This window comes from Microcaecilia unicolor, chromosome 7, assembly GCF_901765095.1.
Source record: "Microcaecilia unicolor chromosome 7, aMicUni1.1, whole genome shotgun sequence".
Classification (NCBI taxonomy): Eukaryota; Metazoa; Chordata; class Amphibia; order Gymnophiona; family Siphonopidae; genus Microcaecilia; species Microcaecilia unicolor.
Genome location: NC_044037.1, coordinates 264,807,312 through 264,832,176, shown reverse-complemented (window position 1 = coordinate 264,832,176; position 24,865 = coordinate 264,807,312). Strand labels below are relative to the sequence as shown.

The following is a 24,865-nucleotide window of genomic DNA, read 5'->3' as shown; positions in this document are numbered from 1 at the left end:
CTACCATGAGCCGAACTGCCCTTAAATGGCAAATTGACCCTGCCTGGTGCATCCGGGTGCCACTATTTTTCAAGATGGTGGTGTCAGAGGCAGGAACGAGTGGTCATCATTTCAGCCTCTCATTTACTTATGACAGAGGAGGAGGAGGCCTGGGAGAAGGACAGTTTTCAGGTCCTGGGGGGGAGGGGGAGGTCAGGCCAATACAGAACACAGGCAAACTTTCGTTAAATGTTACCCTATCAGTGCCTGAGCCAGTTGCACTTCAGGTACTGACAGAAAGGGTGACATTTTGCAATGAGCTGTGAATTACTGTTGCAAATTACTTCTAATTTTAAAAATGAACACTTATTGCATACTGCATACCTTGGTATCTTTGTCTTGCTAATTTTGCAGTAGACTCTGCACAACTTTCTGCATTGGCCCCTGAGTAGGAAGAAGATACTGTTGTATTAAAGGCTGTGATTTCTCTTTATTTCTTATTTTCTGGATTACTTGATTTGATTTCTTTTCTGCAAGATTTATTCAGTCACTCCTGATTCTTAGTTTATTTTTTTGTTTTGTTTTTTGTTTTTGCATTTTTATATGTTTTTGTTTTAACTAGAAAGCCAAAGAGCATACCGATTTGTGCAAGGCAAAGACTGGGGTTTTAAAAAATTCATTCGAAGAGATTTTTTACTTGATGAAGCAAATGGTCTTTTACCTGATGACAAACTTACATTATTTTGTGAGGTGGGTACTGCTTTCCGTTTTTTCCTGAATTATCTAAAGTGGTGTGTGTATAAGGTGTAAATAGTGTGTTTTAACCGGTCTACTTTTGTATTAAAATTTTTGTTGCTCACTATAGGACGCTTTTACTAAACTGAGCTAAAACATGGCCTGCACTATGACTAGCATTTGGGTTTCCCACGCGCTGGGGCCACTTTTAGTGCAGTTGTAAAATGGCCCCATTTCCTATTTCCTTCATTAATGGCTACGCCAGCGGTTCCCAAACTGTGTGCTGCTGCAGCAAACTCACAGGGGTTCCGCAGCACATTTTCCCCACCTCCCTCCCGCTGCCACCCAAGCCGCTGCTGCTGCTTCTCTAGATGAGCCACAACAAGCTGCAGCCACCTGCGGTCTGGCGGTCCTGCCTTGTCGAATGTCACTTTCTGTTCCAAGGCACAGCTGGCAGCCATGTGAATGAAGAGTCCTGCCTTGTGGTGGCTGTAGCTTGCTCTGGTGTTGCCACTAGAGAAGCAGTAGCAGGGGTGTGTGTGTGTGTGTGTTTAGGGAGCGGGACAGAGGAGGCAAGACTCCGAATTGGGGGAGAAACAGAGAGGAGGTTTAGGCTGTAAGAGAGGAAAGGATGGCAGAGGCTAGATGTAATTGGCGGGGGGAGAGAAGGTGGGCAGAGGCTGGATGAAAATAGGGAGAGATGGAGGGCAGTAGCTCGATGGAAGGGGAGGAGAGATGGAGGGCAGTAACTCGATGGAAGGGGAGGAAAGAAGGAGGGCAGTAGCCAGATGGAAGGGGAGGAAAGAAGGTGGGCAGTAGCCAGATGGAAGGGGAGGATAGGAGGGCAGTAGCCAGATGGAAGGGGGAAGAGAAAAAGGGCAGACTCTGGATGGAAAGAGGGAAGAGAAGGAGGGCAGACTGAATGGCAGTGGCAAGATAGAAGGGAGAAGAGAAGGAGGGCAAACTCTGGATTAGAGAATTGCACAGAGATAGAAATCTCACCCGTCCCCGCCATAATCTAACCCAACTTGTGGTAAAGTAAGCCAACCTATCCACGTTTCCCAAAGCTGACATGGTCCAGTTGATAAAATAAAATATTTTTTCTACCTTTTGTACTCTGAGCATTTTATTTTTCCATTCGATTTTGTCTGTGTCTTCTGCATGTCTCCGTTTTTGTCCCCCTGCCTTATCGAGGTCTCCTGTATATTTGCATTTTTTTTCTCCATGTCTGACATCCATATTCCCTGTGTCCCTGTTTCTGCTGTCCAGCACTTCTGTGTCCCTGTTCCCTGTCTACCCCCGCCCCCCATGTTCAGTATCTGTCCTTTTAGTATCCCTATCCTCCCCTTATATTCAGTATTGCCTCTCTGTGCCCCTGACTTCCACCTCTGATCAACAACACCCCTCTATGTTCCTGTCTCACCCCTTTCCCAGCATTGCCCTGTGTCCCTGTCTCCATTTTTACTCCATGCCCAGCATCTTTTGTCTGTGCCCTGTCCTTCCCCCATACTCAGTATGGTATAATTCCCTTCAGCCCTGCCCCCCCCCCAGGGTCCAACACATCTCCCTCCCCCTCTCCAGGGTCCAACACATCTCCCTCTCCTTCATTCCTACCACCCCTCCTCCCAGGTCCTAGATTCTAACTAACCTGTTTTGTTGGCTGGCAGCGATTAAAACATGCTACTTTACTCTGCCAGGTTTTACCTTCACGGAAGCAGGAAGTTACATCACAAGGGCGGGACCAGAAGAGGAAAGGCCCCAACTCCTACCAGAGCAGCATGTTTTAATCACTGCCGGCCAAGGAAACAGATTAGTTATTCTCTAGGACCCGGGAGGAGAGGGGGTGGTGGTGAAGGAGAGAAGCTGGATTCGGGAAGTAGGGGAGAGAAACGCTGGCTGGACCTGGGGAGGGGAGAGGACAGGACGAATGCGGCAGACCATCAGGGCATCTCTTGCACATGAGAAAACTGATGATGCAGTGCATATCTATGCATTCTGGAAGCTAAGAAGAAGACTTAAAGGTGTTAGCAAGAGATCCTATTACTTTTTGGGCATAGACCTGCATGCGTTTTTTGACAAGACAAGTAATATGTTAAAATTTTGCAGAGGTGTGGCCAAGATGGCATTGGTGCAGGATGTTTGTGAGGCAGATCCTGCAATTAATTCTAAATATTGTCTTATTTTCCTCTGCCTAAGAGGAAGGGGAAAGTCTGGTTTATCTCTTCTTAACTCCTGGCCCTCCTTCCTTGAAGCAGAAGGTGATAACTGCCCACATACACACTGCACGAACAAGTGCTTCTGCTGATGCTGGTACTGAGAGGAGTTTCAACATGGAGGGAGAAGTATTGCTCAGTCTATTTGGCCCTGCTTATCTTCTGGGTCCGCTCGGCATGCTGGGAGAAGCACAGGCATGAGCGTCAGAAGGTGACAATCTCCAGTCGCTTGTGGAGGGGCATGTTCCCAGTGCTACTGAATGGCAAGAAATGGCAACGCTGGAAGTTTTGAGAATGCCACCAGTCTCCTTAGTGGAGTTTTATGTGAGACTTTCTAGTAAGGAAGCTGCCCCCACAGTGGTTAAGGATAGTTCACTTCAGGTCAGTCCAGTTCTGCAGCCGCTGGTGAATCTAAGATCACTTTGGAGTTTGTTTGGACAGCAGTAGATAACCTTCCATAAGGTATGTGTTACTTTTATCACTAGCTCAGTGACTAATACCTCTACAATTAAATTTTTAGAGTCTTGGATGGGAAATCATTAGCAAAAGGTTAAACAGTTGGAATCTTCGTTCTCCCAAGTGAAGGAGGTGGATAGTAAACTGCTGCAAGATGCTAATTTAGCTCATTGCAAGATTGAGAACCTAGAAAATGGGGCTAAAGCTTTAAATCTATTACTTTTGAATTTTCCATCCGTTAAAGTAAGGTCTGTTCGAGGTACTTTTTTTTTTTTTTTCTTTTTCTTTGACATATTTTTAAAAGAGGTTTTCAGACATCCAGAAGATGGTTTTCCACCTTTACAGAAGCCGTGTTTTTTACCGGTTTCAACTATGCAGGCGGAAATCCTGGAAGGGCCGATTGTGGCAGAACTTTCGTCAGACATCAAAGCTCTTGGGAAGAAGTACTATTTTTAGGGCTTCCCTTTTGGTATCTTTAGTTTTTTTGCAGGATAAAGCTTTGCTTAGGTTATACTTGAGATAAACCACCGGCCATGTTTTTGGGAGATATGAATATTTCCAGATGGACACAGGAGAGAGAGAAAAGTTTTCTTTTAATGTGACAGGAGGCGATAGCCTTGGGAGCAAGTTTTCCATATAGATGTATTTTGAAGATAGATAATACTATACACCATTTCTTTGAGCCTTCTCAGTTGCACCACTTTTTGAATTAAAGATCCACTAAATGTTAGACAAATAAGTGCAGCGTAGAATTTTAGTGCTAGTTCCTGCTTCTTTTCCTACATAGCTTATTTCTTTTATGTTTCTGTCATGACTGTTTTGATGACCATATTCCCCTTACTGATGTAAGTATAGGCCTTGATTTGGGGGGGGGGGGGGGCTTTTGTCTGCATTTAAATTTATATATTTACTTGTTTTTATAAGGCTTAATTACTGTACAAAGTTAATCTAATCTTTGTGAGCATATTAAAAATTGTATAAATAAAAAGTAAAAAAAAAATAAAAATTCAGTCTAGGTAAGTGCAAAGGCACCTGTATTAATCAGCTTGGTTTTTTAAATGCAATTTTAGAATTGCAAATCAAGCAACATACACTTGAACAGAAATGGAAAATAGCACTAAATATGAATATTATATATATCATTAACAAAAGGGGAAAAAATCTCTTGAATTATCTATGTACCAGTAGAAGAGAAATGTAGGATTCCACAGGAAAAATACAAGGTATAAGTAACGCACAGAAATTTAAGCTTAAGGAAAAGAAAAAGTAGCTTCCAGCCTAAGGTCGGAAGAACTAGAGATTTCAAGAAGCATCAACACCTGAAGGAGTGTAGTGATCTTGGAACCCATCACAGGTAACTTTTGGAAACCAGAAAAGCTGGTAGTTGTGATGCTACAAAAAATATATTTTGGGAAATTAAATCAAACAATGTATTTACAGGGGAATGTCTCTCCCCCCCCCCCCCCCCCCCCCAAACACACACACACAGCTGGATAACCCCAGGACTTATCAATAGGAACTATATGTCTCTTTTGAATGTCTCTTTTGACTCTCTGGATATATTTTGAAAAATAAGAAATCTTTCAAAAAAAAAAAAAAACAATCTCTATGTGATTACGAAGGAGAATGTAACTATGAGCATGGCCGATTCAGCTACCTCAGAAAGAATTTTCCAGAAAACCAATTAAATCCACATTAAGGCCTTGCACAGCATCCACTGCTTGTTGCTTCTGAGGCGACTCTTAGATAATTTTCCTCCGTGTGCTAAAGTGTATTAACGTTTCTATCTCCAATATTTCTTATATAGTGACAGATCATATCATGAGGAGTAACAGAGACAGAATGAGGACATCTCAACAGACGTAAATTTGCAGCCTTAGCAAAATTCTCTAGATTCTTTCTTCCTTCTAAGATTTAAGTGTCTTACTTTCACAGATTGCAATGATTTTAAAATCAGCAGATTCTTTTTCCAGTTTTTGCACTCTAACAGCTTGGTCCAATATAGCATTTTTGTTCTTTTAACTACCCAAAAAGTTAGCTTACAAACTCAAACAGTGGGACTGTACCGCTAGGATTCATAGCTGCTATTTTGAACCTGGCTGGCCACAAGGCAGAAGTGGAGAGGGATTGCTCCTGCCCCATCCACTAGACTAAGTGCCAGGGGGAAGGTCTTGTTTTTTGTTGTTTTGAGAAGGGGTGTTGAGACTATGGGGCAATTATGTATGGAGTGCTCTTTCTGGTGTTATTACCCTAATAAGCTGAACTCTTACGTGTATAGGGATAAAGAAAGGTATGAGTAACCATAGACACACTAGTTATATGGATTATAATTCCTTCTTTGTTGTCTTGTTTTATTGAAAATTAGGTTATCCAACAGGAATAATAGCAACTGTAGCTCATAACATAGCATTGTCTGCTAATTGAACAAAACTCTCCCCTCCCTCAATGTCCACGTTCAGCTTAGGGACCCATGGGCTTAAGATATATCAAATACTACTAAATGGAACATAGCTGTTTGTGATGGAAGCAGAGATGCAGTTTTATTGTAATGAGAGGCCTCTCCATTGTAGCCTAACAGGTCCAAGTCTTTCAAAATGCTATAATCTGTTCCTACGCAATGCTGTGAGCTTGGTCATCAAGTACACATAGTCTCATGAGGAACTTAGGTTATTTCCAGGCCTGCCACCAGTACCAGTCTACTGGCCGTAAACACACTTGCAGTAAACTTACTCGGACTCAGGCTCCTGAGGTCATATAGCAAACAAATAACAATCCATGGTTTTAGGTATAGTTAGTCCCCTGACTATTATCCAATGTGATTCATCCATGTTGGCACAAATGATACTGCTAGGAACCCCTCCGAATGTATCAAAAGTGACTTCATGACTGTGGGAAAGAGAGTGAAGCAGAGTGGTGCACAGGTGGTGTTCTTGCCAACCCTCCCTATTGAGGGTAAAGGCCAAGGCAGAGAAGCTCACATCCTGGAGATTATGTGGCTGCACAGATAGTGTCATCAAGAGCATTTTGATTTTTGTGGACCATGGGATGCTTTTCCAAGGGCTGCTGAACAAAGATGGTGTCAATCAAACATATAAACGGCGAGTGACCGAACTCACTCGCAAATGCGCAGTAGAGACTTCCCTCTCTGTCCCACCCCGCGTCAATACGTGATGACGGGGGCGGGACAGAGAGGGAAACTGTGCTCCCCCCCCCCCCCCCCCCCGAGTCGCTGACGCCACCCCTCCACACGGCCCGGGCCCTCTGATCGCAATTAATTCAACTTACATCGCCGCAGCACGCAGATCAGCTGAGCTCCGGTCGGCCTTCCTTCCCTGCCTGTGTCCTGCCCTCGCCGACGGTACGTCACACGAGGGCGGGACACAGGCAGAGAAGGAAGGCCAGGCCGACGGGAGCTCAGCTGATCTGCGTGCTGCGGCGATGTAAGTGGAATTAATAGCGAACAGAGTGGAGGGGTGGCAGCGACTCCGGGGAGGAAGTACTACTAATAGGCGATATCAATATGCCAGATGTTAATTGGGGTATCCCTATTGCGGGGTCTTTAGAAGCAGAGAGATCCTGGATTTTCTACAGAGGGAACCATTCCAGCAGTTGGTAATGGAACCCACGCAGGGTGGGGCCATACTGGACTTGGTGCTTACTAATGGGGAGAGTGTTTCTGATTTTCTAGTAGGTGATCACTAGATGGTGTGGTTTAATATTAAAATAGGTGTGGAGAGGGTTCATTCAAAAGTGAATGTTCTAGACTTAAAAAAAAAAAAAAACTAACTTTGTTCAGATGGGGGACTACCTCAAGGAACTGCTGTCTGGATGGGAACTTCTTGAAGAAGTTGGAAGGCAGTGGGCAAAACTGAAAGGAGCTATTTTAAGGGCAACAAACCTTTTTTTAAGAAAAGTAAATAAAAGTAAGAGGAAAAGGAGGCCACTTTGGTTCTCAAAAATAGTAACTGAAAAGGTAAGGAAAAATAGGTTAGCCATTATAAACTACAAGAGATCGCAGAAAGAAGAAGACAGTTGGCAATATCTGGAAAGCTAAGAGAAGCTGGCAGAGTAGTCAGGAAAGCAAGGATGAGGAAAGCAAATATGCAAATGGAAGAAAAAATAGCCAATATGGTAAAGGGGGGGGGGGGGGGGGGGGGGGGGGGGGAATGACGACTTTTTTTTTTTTTTTAGATTTGTTAATGATAGGAGGAAATGCAAAGGTGAAGGGGAGGAATATGTAGATGCTGATAAAGCGGAATTGCTTTACAAATATTTCTGTTCTGCGTTCACAGCAGGATCGCAGAAGATAAACACAAATAGGAATAGAAGGGTGGTAGTTCTCAACAATTTTCAGAGGACTGTGTTCGTGAGGAGCTGGCTAAGCTAAAGGTCACCAAAGTGATGGGACTGGATGGCATATATTCAAGTGTACTGAAGAACATTAGGGAAGTTCTAGCTGCTCTGCTGGCTTACCTTTTTCAATGCTTCTCTGGAATTGGGAGTGGCCCTGGGGGTCTGGAGAAGAGCAGATGTGGTCCCTCTCCACAAAAGCAGAAGTAAGGAAGAGGTTTGGGAACTACAGGCCAGTAAGTTTGACTTCTGTAATAAGTAAATTAATGGAAGCATTTTTAAAACAGATAATAGTAAAGTTTTTGGAATCCATTGGATTACAGTACCCGAGGCAACATGGTTTCACTAGAAGCAGGTCTTGTCAGACAAATCTGATTAATCTCTTTGACTGGATGACCAGAGAGTTGGATTGAGGGAGAGTGCTAGATATGGTGTATTTAGATTTTAGCAGAGCCTTTGGAGTGGAGGAGTGGCCTAGTGGTTAGAGCGGTGGACTTTGGTCCTGGGGAACTGGGTTCGATTCCCACTGCAGGCACAGGCAGCTCCTTGTGACTCTGGGCAAGTCACTTAACCCTCCATTGCCCCAGGTACAAATAAGTACCTGTATATAATATGTAAGCCGCATTGAACCTGCTATGAGTGGGAAAGCGCGGGGTACAAATGTAATAAAAAATAAAAAAATAGATGATTAATAAATAAACTGAGTGCCCTCGGTATGGGCCCTAAAGTGTCTGACTGGGTTAGAAACTGGTTGCGTGGAAGGTGACAGAGGGTAGTGGTAAATGGAACTCATCCTGAAGAAAAGGATGTTACCAATGGTGTGCCGTAAGGTCCGGTTCTTTTTAACATTTTTGTAAGCAGTATTGCTGAAGGGTTGTCTAGTTAGTCTTGCCTCTTGGCGGATGATACCAAAATCTGCAATAAACCTACCTGATGCTGTGGATAGCATAAAGAAGGACTTAGTGAAGCTAGAGGAATGGTCTGGAATTTGGCAGCTTAGACGTAATGTTAAAACATGCAGGGTTATGCATTTGGGCTGCAAAAACCTGAGGGAACAATATAGTTTAGAGTGTGAAGAACTTCTTTTTTGCGTGCAAAAGAGAAACAGGACTCGGAGTGTGATCATATGTGATGATCATAAGGTGGCCAAACAGAAAAGGTGCCAGTGAAAGCTAGAACGATGCTTGGGAGCATAGGGAGAGGAATTGCCAGTAGGAAAAAGGAGGTGATGATACCCCTGTATAAGACTGATGAGACCTCATTTAGAATCTTGTATACAATTCTGGAGACTGCACCTTCAAAAAGATGTAAACAGGATGGAGTCTGCCCAGAGCGCAGCTGATAAAATGGTCAGTGGCCTTTGTCATAAAGTGTTTGGGGACAGACAAGATCTCAATATGTATTCTTTGGAAGAAAGGTGAGAGAGGTGAGATATGATACGTGTTTAAATATCTATGTAGTATAAATGCACAGGAGGTGAGTCTCTTTCAATTGAAAAGATGCTGTGGAATGAGAACATAAGAGTAGCCATACTGGGTCAGACCAGTGGTCCATCTAGCCCAGTATCCTGTTTTCCAAACAGTGGCCAAGCCAGGTCACAAGCAATGTCGAGATATGCGCCTACACGCAGGCAACGGCTGATGATGAAACAGATGATGACATGAGCAGCGAGGCACATGCTGACGAAATTCAACAACCTCCTGTCACTTTTGCAAGAGCGTTGGAGAATCTCAACACCGTGCGGGCCTGTCTGGAGGCCACTGGATGTCAGTGCTATGACAGTTTTTTACCGTCTGGCAGACGTAGTCTATAGAACTCACAGACCCAATAGTGTACAGAGGACTATGACTGATTACTTCAAGTAATCCTAACGTCAGTTAATGAAGATTGTATACTGTACGTATACTAAACAGTACTGTACATATGTTTATCAGATGTCAAGCTTCTTTGGGTCACAACGGTTAAGTGCACGCTCCAGTTAACTGCATGTATTTCTTTGGTCCCAGGCCCTTGCACTTAAGCGGATTGCACTGTACCTCCATTTCCTAATATGTCTGGTCCTTGGGACAAGATCACCATATGTGTTGGAAAGTTTCCTGCTTCCCACAGTCTCACCAACACTGTTCAGTTCTTCTCTCGTACATTCGCTTTAAATATTCAAGAGTATAATACCATCTATATAATACTTTATAACCATTTTTAATAAGATTACTGGCATTTGAAGCTGTAAGTAAGCGTTTTAAAATACACTCTCAATCTTTATTCTCAAGCTGAATCCTATGCTCTTGCTCCCATTAGATGGGTATTTGATCCAGGGCTGCTTTTTGCCGTAAAAGTCTGTTGCTATCCCACCATTTTTTTTTCACATACACCTTACATCGGCAAAGAAACATTAACCCTGCAGTAACATGCAAACTTGAAAGAAGTTTTTGCCTAGTCCTTAAATCTGGTCCACATGTGGTATGACCCATCATTAATTTTGAAGCTTGAATGCCGAGAACTAAAGCGCCAGTCTCAACTTTCATATCTGTTCATAAATTAAGTGGCACTGGTATAGGCCCTTGGAGGGCTTGCTTGTCTCTTTTCAACCTAGTAAATCTTGTAGTAGCAGCCTTCTCAAAGAAGGGACCAACAGTATAAGTTCAGGAGTTAGAATAGTCACATTTCTGTTTTCTTGTTTACTTATTTATCTTTGATATCTACTAATACTTGACAATGAAAACCCACTGGTTTGGCCTAATGTATTATACTGTTCTCTTCTGCTAGAATGAATGCATTAGCTATATTTTGGCAGACTGGTTTGCTCTGTGTTCTTTGCTTGCCTCTCTACTCTATTTTGTTCCCTGACTACTTCTGTTTTCTCTTTTCTTATTAGTTTCTTTTAATTTCTTTGTTTTATTGATTTTTATTAGTTTGTAAACTGCTCAGATTTTATGTTTCCAAGTTTATTCCAATTTATGAAGGGTGGTATATTAAATGGACAATAACCTAAAATAAACTATATGCTGGCTAGACATTGCCAACAGCGTAAATACTTTTAGTGAAATCTCAGTGATGGTATTTGTGAAATGTAAAATGTGGGAAAGGCATAATCTTGGCACTGTGTTAAATATACACTGACATGTTATCACTGCTGCTGTGGTCTGTTTAGTGGTTTAGAAGTATGGGTGTTTTAGCTGCTAATAAATTTACTTTGATCTGTGTATTTATAGGAAATGTTTAAAGTCGACTTGGCAGGGTTAAGACTTAATTACAGTATATGTTATAATGCTGTGTAGGAGGAAAATTGACATGTGGTCTTAGATGCATTGTATTTGTAACATCTTATTTACACACAGACAAGTTTAAATTAACTCTGAATTTTATTATTCATACCACTATTTTGATTAAAATGTTTCATTTCTCTCCAAAGGTTATTGTAATGCTACTTTGGGTGCCTTTTACTAAAGGGCATTAAGCCAGAGGTTCCCAGACCTGGCCCTGGAGGTACCCTCCCCAGTCAGGTTTTCAGGATATCTACAACACATTTACATGAGAGAGATTTGCATGCAGTGGAGGCAGTGCACGTAAATCTTTCTCATAAATATTTATTGTGGATATCTTAAAAAGTTGACAGGCTGGGGTGCCTCCAGGACCAGGTTTGAGAACCACTGCATTAAGCACTTAAAGCTAGATTTTATATATGGCACCTAAAAAATCCGCATGAAATAATTTTCTGCCTAAGCGTATTCCATAAGCAGCGCCTAGATTTAGACACGGTATATCGAATGAACTTAGCTGATGTTCCAGTACCTAGAACTTCATGTGTCCATTTACACCAAGGAAAACATGGCGTAAATACCAGCATGTTGATTTAGGCACAGAAGGTCATATTCTATAACCGTTCACGTAAATTTTGAAAACGCCCACAAAACGCCCATTTCCCTGCCCATAATCTCACCCCCTTTTGGCTCCACACATTAGAATTTAAGTGCTATGCGTTACAGAATACGCTTAGCGAGTTGTGCATGTAAATTCTAATTATTGCCATTTAGTACTCGTTATTACTTGTTGTATAATGCCGATTTTTAAGTTACGTGCGTCATTAATAGAATACGCTTGGATTTTGGCATGGAACAACAGGTGCGATATATAGAATCCAGTGGTTAATGCGCGTTTTAGCATGTGAATTGTTAGCATGGTCTTTTAGCAGTTAGTGTGCACTAATTCATGCAGTAAGTTCACTTTGTCTTAAGGGGTGGGATCTAGGCGGGGGTTTGGACAGAGGATGAATGGCATTTTACAGTTGCAGTGGAAAACATACCATGTGCTGTTAGCACAGAATTGTTTAATTTCTCCTCAACAGGGCACGCTAAGGGTCTGTGCTAATTGTGAGACATGTAAAGCAAGTCAATGAATGTTTTAGCCGTGTAATTGCAGAGGATATTCTGGACATGCCTTCCATAATTAGCATGCAGCCTTGCATTTAAGGCACATTAAAACTTAGCATACTTTACTAAACAAAGAGGCCTTTTAACCAATTTCAAATTATTCATGGTTTTATAATGCGTGATAACCACATAATATTGTGCAATAACAGCAGTTGTATCTTGTTCCCTGGTGCTAGTTTCAAATGAACTGTTCTGTCTAGTACTGAAAAGCATATTGGAACAACAGTTCTAATTTGTTAATTTTTAAATGTATTCTTTATGGGGCCCTTTTACTAGAGTGTGCTAGATTTAGCACATAAAGCACTTTAATGCAAGAAATTGAAGTGTGGAAGATGCAAAACTTAAAGTGTGGCTGTTGTATTTTCCATTGCAGGTCATATGTTAACATTAGGATTAATGCACGGTACCTGCTTCCGGTTAACTCAGAGGCACTTAGCTTCTCTTATTTAGGAACCAATAAGTGATCTCATATTAAGTCCATGCTAGGCAGATAGGAGGAAATTCTATAAATGGTGCCTAAAGTTTTTTGGTCCCAAATTTCAGCGTGGAAACGTGTTCCAATGGATGCAAGGTGCCGAAACAGGGCTGAAAGGGCAGATTGGAGCACAAATAAACACTTTTCGCCCAGTTATAGGATATTGCCTTAAGTGTATACGTCTGCAAGTGCAAAGGGGGTGTTTCCATGGGAGGGGCATGGGCGAACCTGGAGGTTCTGTAAAATTGTGTGCAGTATTATAGAACACTGTGGATGCACACCCATCATGTGTGCCAGGATTTCCATCTGGTTTCAGCTGGTGTAAGTCCTTGTACCCAAAGTTCGGTATGGAATTTGATGCCCTTTATGGAATAGCATTGGGCACCATTTACTGAATCTGGCCCTTAGTGTGTGGTAAGTACAGCATGTTAACTTCTAAACACCTTCCATGCCCACTCTCTGCCCATGCCACACCTTCTGAAACAAACAAAAAAAAAAACCCACTTTACAATAGGTTTACTGTGCTGTAACTGTGAAAATGCTGCAGAGTCACTTAAGGCAGCTCTGCTCTAGCAGTTAATGCCCAGTTAACACTGTGTTAAATACTAGGTTCTGTAAATGGCACCAAAGACAGGTGCAAGTATTCTGTAAAGGGTGCTCTGCACCCAACGACCTTTACAGAATACTAGCTTAGTGTGCAATTTGCTCCCAACTGATGGCAGTGAGATGCACAAATGCAGGAATTCTATAGCATCATACCTAATTTCTGGAAGCACTCCTGACCCGCTCGTGTCCCTCCCGTGGCCAGGCCCACTTTGTAGTTGCACACGTATTATAGAATAGGGTATAGGGCAGATCTGTGCGTAATTCCTAATTACTGCCAATTAAGTGCTTAACAGCAATAATTGATTTTGCCTATTTAGCTAAATAGTTTGTGCATGGATCTATGATTCATTGGGCGACCTATACGAATCTGGAGGTAAGTGCTTAACGTGGTTTATTAAGGGCCCCTATGTGTTGCATATGTAGTTTAAGAGCTAAAGCCATTTTTGCCTGCGGCCGTAAAAGTGGCCTTTTTTTTTTCTTTTTGCGTTAATTGCCATGCGCTAAAGTTGCGGCCTTTTTAAAAATTATCGCGTGAATGTTTATTGCCACCTATTTGGTAGGCAGTAAAGGTTCATGCAGTATCTGTGCACTAACCCATTAGTGCACAGCAATGAACAGAAAAGGTGCCAGTACTCAGTACCTCCAAGTATCCCCTCAAAAAAAGCCCCGCACTTGACTAAGGTTTTTTTTTTTTTTTTTTTTTACTAAGCTGCGTTAACTCACGTGACCTGTGGCAATTCTGAATGTGTGCACGCTAACCACACAAATAATTTTTCTTTTGCGGGGGGGGGGGGGGGGGGGGGGGGGTCATGGGAGGGCATTCCTGCTCTAGCAAGTTAGCATATCTTCATTGTAACATAGAGGCATATTTTCAAAGCACTTAGCCTTCCAAAGTTCCATAGGTTTCTATGGAACTTTGGAAGGCTAAGTGCTTTGAAAATGAGCCCCATTGTAACATAGTAGATGACGGCAGAAAAAGACCTGCACGGTCCATCCAGTCTGCCCAACAAGACAACACAAGAGTAGCACACATGAGTTGTCTTGTTGGGCAGACTGGATGGACCGTGCAGGTCTTTTTCTGCCGTCATCTACTATGTTACAATGAAGATATGCTAACTTGCTAGAGCAGGAATGCCCTCCCATGACCCCCCCCCCCCCCCCCCCCCCCGCAAAAGAAAAATTATTTGTGTGGTTAGCGTGCACACATTCAGAATTGCCACAGGTCACGTGAGTTAACGCAGCTTAGTAAAAAAAAAAACCCTTAGTCAAGTGCGGGGCTTTTTTTGAGGGGATACTTGGAGGTACTGAGTACTGGCACCTTTTCTGTTGTGTGCTAAAATTGACCCATGGATCCCAAGTTTTAAATGAAAGAGCTCAAGCTCTACACACCAATTCTGCCTTGTCACAGATTCTGTGACTGGTTGCAGGGGACCTGGCCATTGTGGGGTGGATCCCTCAGCGATCACCCCACCCCTAAAGGGTGGCCTAGCATTTGAGTACTGGCACCTCTTTTGCCAGAAAAAATGCACTGGTCAAGTGAAGTTTTATTTTGTTTCATAATTGATACTATTTCTGTGTCTTATAGTTGAGCATTGGCTCCCCATTTTCTATCGTGTCTCATTTAAAATAGCATTCCTTGTTCACCAGATTATCTATACAGGCCTACCTTCGTTCTTACATAGTTTTGACGCCCTATATTCCAAATAAATCTTCTTCTTTCTGCCCAACAGTTATTAATTGTTCTCTCCCATCATCATATACAATTTCAGTCTGTCTGATCCTCCTGTTTTAAGTTTTGTAACTCCTTCTGTATGAAACTCTCCATATTTTCTCAAGTCTTCCCCTCATTACCCACTACTTCATGATTAACCTGTACGTCTTACAGGAATTAATTGTTAATTCGTCCCTTGGCTACCTCGCCACAACCCAAGTCATTCTTCTGTGTCACTAGTGTATTGTGTAGCCTTTTCACCTCCCTTTCCTCCCTATAGCATTTCTTTTAATTTTAGTTTATATCCATTTCCTTTATCCCTTTTAAGCTATATGATAGCAAATGTTATCTAGGTTCCTCTTATTCACCTGTTGTTTCCTGATAATTGAATTGCTTTTGTTTGTTTGTAAACCGCTTAGCTACTTTCTAATTTGTGATATATTTAATAAAACAGAAATTAAAAAATTAACTTTTTGTTTTTAAGTGAGTACTGGTTATTATATGAACATTATTTAATAGTAAAAAAATAAAAAACAGAATCGTACTTTATTCTAAATTAGATTCTCCCCTCCCCACCAATAAAAAAAATCAATTTTTTAGTAGTACGAAAACATCTATGGTCAAAAATAGTCTCTATACAATTACATTTTTGAGATACTCTCCCATTTTGGTGTTGATCATGAAACCGGGCTCCAGGACTTGTGTGATAACTTATATTCTTTGTCATCAACAGCAGATGAATCCATTAACTGATGGTCTTCGATTTCCCAGGAATACCAACGCAGACTAAGGTGGCTTCCTGCGGCCCAGCGCAGTATGGATTGGTGGCTTTCCGACAGCATGCTGCGGCAGGGGATGCCACTGGCTCTTCCTTTTTGGCGTCTGGTGATAATGGATGCCAGCCTTTCGGGCTGGGGAGCTGATTGCCGGGGATGCTATGCTCAGGGTCTGTGGTCAACCGCGGAAGCAAGATGGTCCATCAATTGCTTGGAACTGAGTGATATTTCAGTCTCTTCTGGCCTTCCACAGGACGCTGAAGGTCTTCCTGTCCGAGTTCTGTTGGACAACACGACAGCAATGGCCTACATCAATCGTCAGGGTGGCACTCTGTGCAGGGCCCTGGCTGTGGAGGCATCTCAGATCTGCGACTGGGCCGAGCGCCACCTAGAGCTGCTGTCTGCGGCTCACATAGCTGGTCAGAGCAATGTACTAGCCAATTTCCTCAGCAGACATCAAATCGACTCTGCGGAATGGGAACTGGCAGATGAAGTTTTTCTTCAGATTTGTGCCAAATGGGGGACTTCAGGCTTGGACCTCATGGCGTCAAGCTTAAACGCCAAAGTTCCTCGCTTTTTCAGCAGAAGGAGAGATCCTCGCTCGGCGGGGTTGGATGCCCTGGCTCAACCTTGGCCCTCGGGCATCCTGTATGTGTTCCCTCCTTGGCCCTTGATAGGGCGAGTACTACTACGGATTCGCCCGCACCGAGGATTGGTGATTCTCATAGCCCCGGATTGGCCAAGGCATCCGTGGTACGCGGATCTCCGGCGGATGCTGGTGGACGCGCCTCTTCCTTTGCCTCGGTTTCTGAACTTGTTAGTTCAGGGTCCGCTGACTATGGAAGATCCTTGCCGCTTTGGTCTTACGGCCTGGCTCTTGAGGGGGCGCAATTGAGGAACAAGGGCTATTCTAATAAGGTTATTTCCACGCTCTTGCAGGCTCGCATGCAGTCTACCTCTTCGACTTATGCTCGGATCTGGCGCACTTTTGAGGCGTGGTGTACTCCAAAGTCTATCTCGCTGACTCTGGTGACAGTCTCGCTTTTGCTGGACTTTTTGCAGGACGGGCTGCAAAAGGCCTGGCCTACAATTCTTTTTGAGGTCAAGTGGCAGCGTTGGCCTGCTTCCAGGGGAAAGTCTCCGGCTTGTCCCTTGCTGCTCATCCAGATATTGTCCGATTTCTCAGAGGGGCGCTTCATCCCCGTACTCCTTTGCGGTCGCCCTGTCTGGCTTGGAACCTGGGGCTCGTGTTGAAGGCACTCCAGCGATCTCCGTTTGAGCCTATTAAACGGGCTTCTGAGAAGTATGTGACTCTCAAGACAGTTTTTTTAGTGGCAATGACGTCTGCAAGAAGAGTGTCTGAGCTTCAGTCTCTTTCCTGTCGGGATCCTTTTCTACAGTTCTCGGAATCCGAAGTAACTGTTCCTAAGGTGCCTTCCTTTCTGCCTAAGGTGGTTTCAGCTTTTCACCTAAACCAGCCCATTTTTTTTCTTCCTTCCTTTTGTAAGGAGGAGTTTCCGGACTCCTTTGGGCAATTGTGCCTTTTGGATGTTCGCAGGACTTTGTGGCAGTATCTGCAGATGTTAAATGAGTTTAGGAATTCTGATCATTTATTTGTTCTGTTGGCAGGTCCCCAACGGGGGTTTCCGGCGTCTAAGGCCACTGTAGCCCGCTGGCTTAAGGAACTCATTTTTTCTGCTTATCTGCTTTCAGGGCGGTAGCCGCCTGAAACGTTTAAAGCATACTCTATGAGGGCAATGTCCTTTTTGTGGGCTGAAACGGGTGTCTTTTCTCTTCAAGAGATCTGTCGTGCGGCTACCTGGGCTTCTCAGCTCTCTTTTGTGCGGCATTACTGGCTGGATGTGGCAGTGCGGCAGGATACGCATTTTGGAGCGTAAGTGCTTGCTTGCGGAGTTGCCTGTTCCCACCCTACTTAGGGAGTGCTTTGGTACATCCCATCAGTTAATGGATTCATCTGCTGTTGATGACGAGGAAGGGGAAATTAGGTTCTTACCTTGATGATTTTCTTTCCTTTAGTCATGATCCCTCCCTGTCTGACTTTAGTTTTTGTACAGATGTTGCATACATACATTGTGCCTCATCAGGAGTACTTGAAGACAAGCTATCAGAGTTACTACATGCTGTTTTTATTGCAGGAGGTTGATAACGTCCCTCCTTTGTTTGGTTATTGCTCTGGTTCAGGGGCATTTGTTCTCTGTGAGGCAAGTTTATTTTGTCTTTCTTATTCACTCTGCTTTGGAAATTTCATATACTGAAGGCAGAGGGGGCTGGGCGTCCAGGAACATCATGTGCTTTCAGTGTTCTCTATCTCCACCTGCTGGTAGGTGGATACAACCCATCAATTAATGGATTTATCTGCTGTGACTAAAGGAAAGAAAATTATCAAGGTAAGAACCTAATTTTCCCTCAGCTGAAGGAAGTACAGTAGATTATTTTTACTGCAGTAAATACAGAAAATTAAACTGTTGCACTATATAGCTTAGAAACCAAAAGTTTTAAATGCAAAATCTTATTTACATTTAAAGGCTCTACACATAGTGCCATAGAGGCATATTTTCAAAGCACTTAGCCTTCCAAAGTTCCATAGGTTTCTATGGAACTTTGGAAGGCTAAGTGCTTTGAAAATAAGCTTGATTGTGTACAAACTCTTTTCTCATAGTTTTAAACTGAAATTTTCTCTAGAAATAGACATTTTTCCCATAGTTTTAAACTGAAACCTTTTCTAGAGGTAGAAACTAAACAGCCAAAAACTCTTGTTCTAAAAGGCAGTTAGTTTCTGTTCCTTGGCTGCTGGAGAGGTGGCTCATCCAGCGACCTCAGTTAAGTGTTAATTAAGGTGTGGGGAAATAGAATACTTGCATAGGTTGCTGAGTCAGCTTCAAAGAGCCTGTTTAAAAGAGGCCCCTTAGATTCAAAACTATATAAAGAGGAAAGGTCCCACTGAACTTTCTTTCTGAGAAGTTCCGAGAGAAGAGGACATTTCTCTGGTAAGTGAACGCTATTTTGCTTTGTGCTTTGGGAACTTAAAGATTGGAGTTTAAAGGAGGAATTGTAGGTTAGTTAGTGTTAGGCAAAATAAAAATATAAAAAGCAAATTTTATCAACTAATCTCCATAGTCTTTTCCACTTAGTTTTAAAAACTTTGTACCATAGCATTAACAGAATCTAGCAGGCACTGCAGGATCCAGTTTAGTCTTCCCACCCACCTCTAGGACAACTCTTCATTTATAGTCAGTTATCGTAATTGGGGTAATAAGCAAGTGCTCTTACAGAGTTTTAAATACATTTCATTACCATCTAAGAAGGAAACAATAAATCATTCAATATACTATATAATCTAAAAGACACTTTTATATTAGGTTAATATCCTTAATACTGTAGCAAGTTTTAAATTATTGAAAAACTCAAAAACACTAAGATGGAATCAGCAGTTCAGCAGCAAGAAGTGTGCTATCCAGTCTTTTGCATTGAGTGTCACATGTATGATTATCTGGTGGGCAAAAGCAATACCCTGGTCAACAGACTGAGCAGGGTAATGCAACCATACGCATGATCTCTCAATATGTGAAAGCAGCTTGCACACCTTGGATTGCAAGAGAGCATTGGCCTACATGGAGCGGGCAAGGCCCCACAGACAGTCTGCCCAGCTTTTTGTTTCTTTGATCCCAACAGGATGGGGGTCACCATTGGGGAAACATATGGCTGGCAGATTGTATTTCCTTCACTTATGACCAGGCTGGGCTGGCCCCCTAGAGGGTCATGTCATGGCTCATAATATCGGAGCCATGGGTGCATCGGTAGCCCACTTGTGGAAAGCCTTCATTTAAGAAATTTGCAAGGCTGCGACGTGGTCTTGTCCACACATTCACATCACACTACTGCCTTGAGCAGCATACCAGACGCGACAGTTAGTTCAGGCAGACAGTGTTGCAGACTCTGTTTGGCCCATTTTTATTCTGTTCCAGGCTGCACTCACTCTGTTTGTATATAGTTTCAGGTTAATCTGAGTTATGTCCTCTCCTTTGAGAGGCCCAGTTGACCAATATTTGTTGTTTTTGATGATCCTGGATGCTAAGGATTCCTCACTTGTGAGAATTATAAGCCTGCTTGTCCTCTGAGAATGAGCAAGTACTTACCTGTAGCAGGTGTTCTCCGAGGACAGCAGGCTTTATGTTCTCACAATGCCTCCTACCTCCCCTTGGAGTTATCTCCTTCGTAGTATTTTTACTTTATTTTTAGCTGTAGTATTAAACTGAGGAAACCGCATTCTCGTGGTGGGTGGGAAGGCACTCGCGCATGTGCGGTGGAGTGTGTCTCACGCTCCACAAAGCTCTCGTTGGACTTTGGTAAATTCCGGACTGGACAACGCGGATCGGCGTCACCCACTTGTGAAAATATAAAGCCTGCTGTCCTCGGAAAACACCTGCTGCAGTTAAGTACCTGCGTTTTACCATCAAATAGACATTTTAGTTTTGTCATACCTTGATTGTTAGTACTGATAAAAATGAGAACATTTTATAACTTGGATCATTGCACACTTCCAAAAAATGCTGCTGACTTAGCAGCTGTTGTCCTTGTTGTGGTATCATTAAAAGAACTGCCAGAAGATGACTAACACTTCTTGAACCAGTAAACAAAGCTGACATACACTTATGTCCTTTAAAAAAAAAAAAGACTCTTTTTTTTTTTTTTTTAATTTAGTTCCTCATGCTTCCATTCTTCTTAGGCAGAGATTGTGAAAATATAAAAGGTGTATAGGAGAAAATATTCAGAGGGATCCCCCAGACTGTAGGTCAGAAGCATACATGTGCCCTGTGGGCCAAATGCAACCCACTAGACTTTTGGGATATGGCCTGCTTGAGATATTTTGCATTTTTAACATTTTTTATTTAGTACACATGATTTTGAAGAATTGCAGAACTATTTGGTAGATGTGAAGCCAGAATTCAGAAGAGATTCACAGATTTTGATGCATATGAATCATGTTATAACCATCTAAAACAAAATCATGTGGCCTACTCACATACAGATTTGTGATCATGTGACCAACTGTTGAAAGAACTTGGATGTGTCGGCTGTAGGGTTTCCTCATTTTAAGATGTAAGTGCCAAGCTAATGTCAGAGTTCATACTATAGTCATATTTTGTGGCTGCTTATTCGTTCTTTGCAAACCTTTCATCTTAGATTCAGTTTAATGCTTCCAAATTTATTTTAGACTTGAAATCCTCAGATGAAAAAAAAATTAATAAATAAGCAAACTTTTTTGTTTTGCTGCATTCTTTTGGAACACCATAGTGTTTGGGCTAAGTTTCTTTATAACAGTTTAACTGGAGATTATCTTATAAACATTTTCCTCACTTCAGTTTGGAGCTCATTGTACATCTGGATGTTGTGATTAAAAAAAAAAGTTTTAGTAGAAGACTAATGAATGGCTTTTGGTGTTGGAGTGTGACAAAAAGTTTCTTGTTCTGTTTTTCATTAGGTAAGTGTTGTCCAAGACTCTGTAAATATATCAGGACAATCTAATACATATACTCTAAAGGTACCCGAGTGCCAACTAGCAGAAGATTTAGGAAGTCTATGGGAAATGTCAAGATTTACAGATTGTAGCCTTTATGTAGGAGGACAAGAATTCAAAGCTCATAAATCGATTCTTGCAGGTACTATTTATCATTCTATTACCTTTCTTTATGATCAGTTCATTGACAAGTAAGGTTAAATGGAAGCACTCTAATGTTTCTTTCTCTGGTTACAGCTCGCTCGCCGGTGTTCAATGCAATGTTTGAACATGAAATGGAAGAAAGCAAAAAGGTAAAGCAGCTTTATGCAGCAATTGCAAGGAAACCTGTTGTATCTGTAGATGTACCAAGAGTGGGGAAGTAGACTTTTCTTTAAAAATTAAAGCAGGTATATTTTGATTTAAAGTAGCAAGTGGAGCAAAGCATCTCTGTTTTACTTTTTATAAATCTAAGCAGCACCTATCTGTAGAGACAGACAGGTTTTCAACATAAGTCTTCATTTACCTCACATTACCTGGAACAGACGTTTTACTTATATTTCTTTATTTCTTGGACTTAAACCCGTGATCATGTGTAACCGGAAACTAGAAACATGTCACTTAGTTGCAAACTTAACCCAAGTTTGAGAAATATGAGTTCCAATGAACCAGCAGGTGTGCCTAATCAATGATCATATATAAGGTGGGGAAGGCAGACACACTCTTGCTGCTAACAACAATTGTTGATGGGTATAACCTGCACTTACTGCAGTCCAGCTCCTTTTTACTACCTATTAGAAAGTTTTTCCCTGTTTTTCTCAGCCTGATTTCTGCTTCATAACCAGTGGGACGAGGGAGGGCCCAAAATTAGGATAGCTAATAGCAATAATCAAATGAAAAGAAACGTCCAAGTCTAAAAAGAAGAATGTGTCTAGTTAGTTCTGTTTCAGTCACATCCAGGGTACAAAAAGGTGCTCTGATTTTAGCAGCTGACCGCTGGAGGGATTATGGTATGATCCTTCATGAATTCCCTCATGTTATTGAAGACCTGAATATGTATATCCTAGAGAAAAAGATGGGGTGAGAAAAAGCTGATACAGATGTTTAAATGCTTGAAAGGTATTAATAAACAAACAGTTCTTTTTCAGAGAAGGGAAGCGGTAGAACTAGTGGACATGAATTAAGGTTGTGGCATAGGGGGGTATAATCTGTATGGAGCATGAGGTACAACTTTGGCTTCCTTGTTGTGCAGACTGGATGTACCATAGAGGCCATTGTTTGCTGTCAGTTACTATGTTGCAGGGTGGTAGAAATAAGAGTAATACCAGGAAGTAATTTTTCATGGAGAATGTGGTAGATATATAAAGAATCTGGACTCAAAGCAAAATTAAATTACCTTCAGACTTTAAACATGGCATAGAGGGGTATAATCTGCATGGAGCAGGAGAAACAACTTTGGTTTCCTTGTTGGGCAGACTGGATGTACCATAGAGGCCATTATCTGCTGTCAGTTATTATGTTACCATGTAAGTGCAAAATTTTCCACACTTTACTAAAAGGGTCCTTTAGGCCTTTGTTTTAAAAACACATGTATAAATAGCAGTATTTTGACGTGTACATCACACACCAGAAATGCAGATGTATGGGGAAAAATCTCCATGTTGGGTTTTATACCAGCTCAGTCATGCATAAGTTAAAAAAAAAAAAAAAAAAGCATTCATTTCCCTTATTCCAGTGTAGTTTATTTGAACCTTCAAAATGAAACTAAGTTAATATTTCACCCTCACTACTTGATTGATGGCGCTTACACATGTCGGTTTGTAAAATGGGGCAGCTATATGTGGAACCGGTAGAATCGCATCAACATGTAAGTGCCAACATGGAAACTGATGGATCCGTGTCATTCATTTTTTTCACCATATGTATTTATAAAATGGCTTCTCCTGCCATTTGTGCTGACTGAAATGCATGCACTCCTGTAGGTATCTTAGAAAAGACTTGACAGATCGTTTTCTAAAACAGAAACAGAATGGAGCCTATCTTAACTTGGATGTCTGAATTTTAATCTCTGTGTTCTATGGAAAGCGGGACCTTCTTCTTATTTCTCCTCGGACTGTGGGACTACCACTGGTATGTGTGGTAACAGCGGATGCAGCGGCAGAGGAACCTTTGAGAGGTTTGGAAGATACCGCTGTTTTCCCGCAGCGCGACAGCTGCCATTTTGAGTGCCTCACCACACGTTTCCTGCCCCAAGTATGACACAGTTTCTGGTGGATGAGGAGACTGATAAGGGATGTGCTTCGATTCTGTTACCCGCGGGGGTCTATCAAAGGATTCGGATGTCATCCCTTTCTCTCCGAAGTTCATTTTAGTGATGCATAAGGCCTTCCTTCTCATGACGCGCCAGCCAGGTCTGCCTGGAGCAGGGAATTCTTGGGGAGGGGAGTCTCCCTGTGGGCCCGGATTCCAAACAGGCGCGGCTGGATTCCCTGGAGGAGCTAGATGTGCTCTCCCTGGTTTCGGTGGAGCGGAGTCATGATGACCTGGCCCCAGTTGCCACTTTGCGCTCCATGGAGGGTCCCCTGGAGTAGGGGGAATTGCCACCAAATGACAGAGATTGACCTCACCATGGCATGCTTCAGGAGAGAAGAACTTCCCTCCTTGATTGCCAGGTCACTGGAGGCGCTGAAAATTTCATCTCCAGACCCTCCAGTCTCAGAGGTGGAAGCACACCCATTGACAGCGGGAGTTAGGGAGCGCCCAAATTTTTCCATATTCATTTGGCAATGAAAAGTATTGGTCTCCACGTAGTGGGACTCCCCCGAGGTGGGCTTACAGGTGGTGAGGGCGATGTTCTGCCTTTATCTGCTTCCAGCGGAGGACTTGGTTTCCCTTTGCCTAGGGTTGATTCCCTCAATATAGTGGTGACTAAGAACACAATTTTGCCAGTGGAGCCATCCTCCCGGGCGTCACAGTACTGTGCTTGGTTTCAGGAGGCTAGGAGGTAAAGACCTGGGAAATCGGATGCTGTTTCGAAGCAGCACTTTCTGCAGTGCCAGCAGCCCTTTCGAGAGGTTCCTCAGCTTCCTTTAACCCCCGTGGTGTACTCTCCTCCTAGACCTCGCAATAATAGGGTCTCTGTCCTTTCCTCTGGAATTAACCATGGGAGGGTGTTTGTTGCTCTTTCTTGGTGAGTGGGCTGAGATTACATCAGATCAGTGGGTCATGCCCTTCGGTCTCAAACTTTTCCAAGGTGATGGTGGTGATAGCAGCCTTTCTCCAGAAGGAGGGCATCTGGATCCATCCTTATCTGTATGACTGGCTTATCCAAGCCTCCTCCTGGGAAAAATGTACTCACTACAGCTCAGGTGGTTGAGTTGCTACGCTCCTTAGGCTGGGTCATAAATCTGGGCAAGAGCCCCTCTGAATGCTTGGAGTACCTTGTTGTGGTTTTCAACACCCAGGAGGGGAAGGTCTTTCCGCCACAGTGGCGGCAGTTGAAACTGGGCTCCAGGTGTCCAGGCTGTTGCTTGGGTTTGGGACTTTGTTCAGGTAATTAGTTCCATTGTGGTGGTGCTGGATGTGGTACTGTGGGACTGGGTGCATATGAGGCCTC

At 42.7% G+C, this 24,865-nt stretch overlaps 1 protein-coding gene across 4 annotated transcripts in view; it reads left to right on the top strand.

The window, feature by feature from the left end:
- Positions 1–24,865, top strand: part of SPOPL (speckle type BTB/POZ protein like) — a 71,114-nt gene that overhangs the window by 20,691 nt on the left and 25,558 nt on the right. For all 4 annotated transcript variants that reach the window (XM_030210230.1, XM_030210232.1, XM_030210228.1 and 1 more), the window contains 3 exons: positions 602–729; positions 21,235–21,412; positions 21,508–21,563. In XM_030210230.1, coding sequence (XP_030066090.1) covers positions 602–729; positions 21,235–21,412; positions 21,508–21,563 — 362 coding nt within the window. The remainder of the gene's footprint in view (positions 1–601; positions 730–21,234; positions 21,413–21,507; positions 21,564–24,865) is intronic.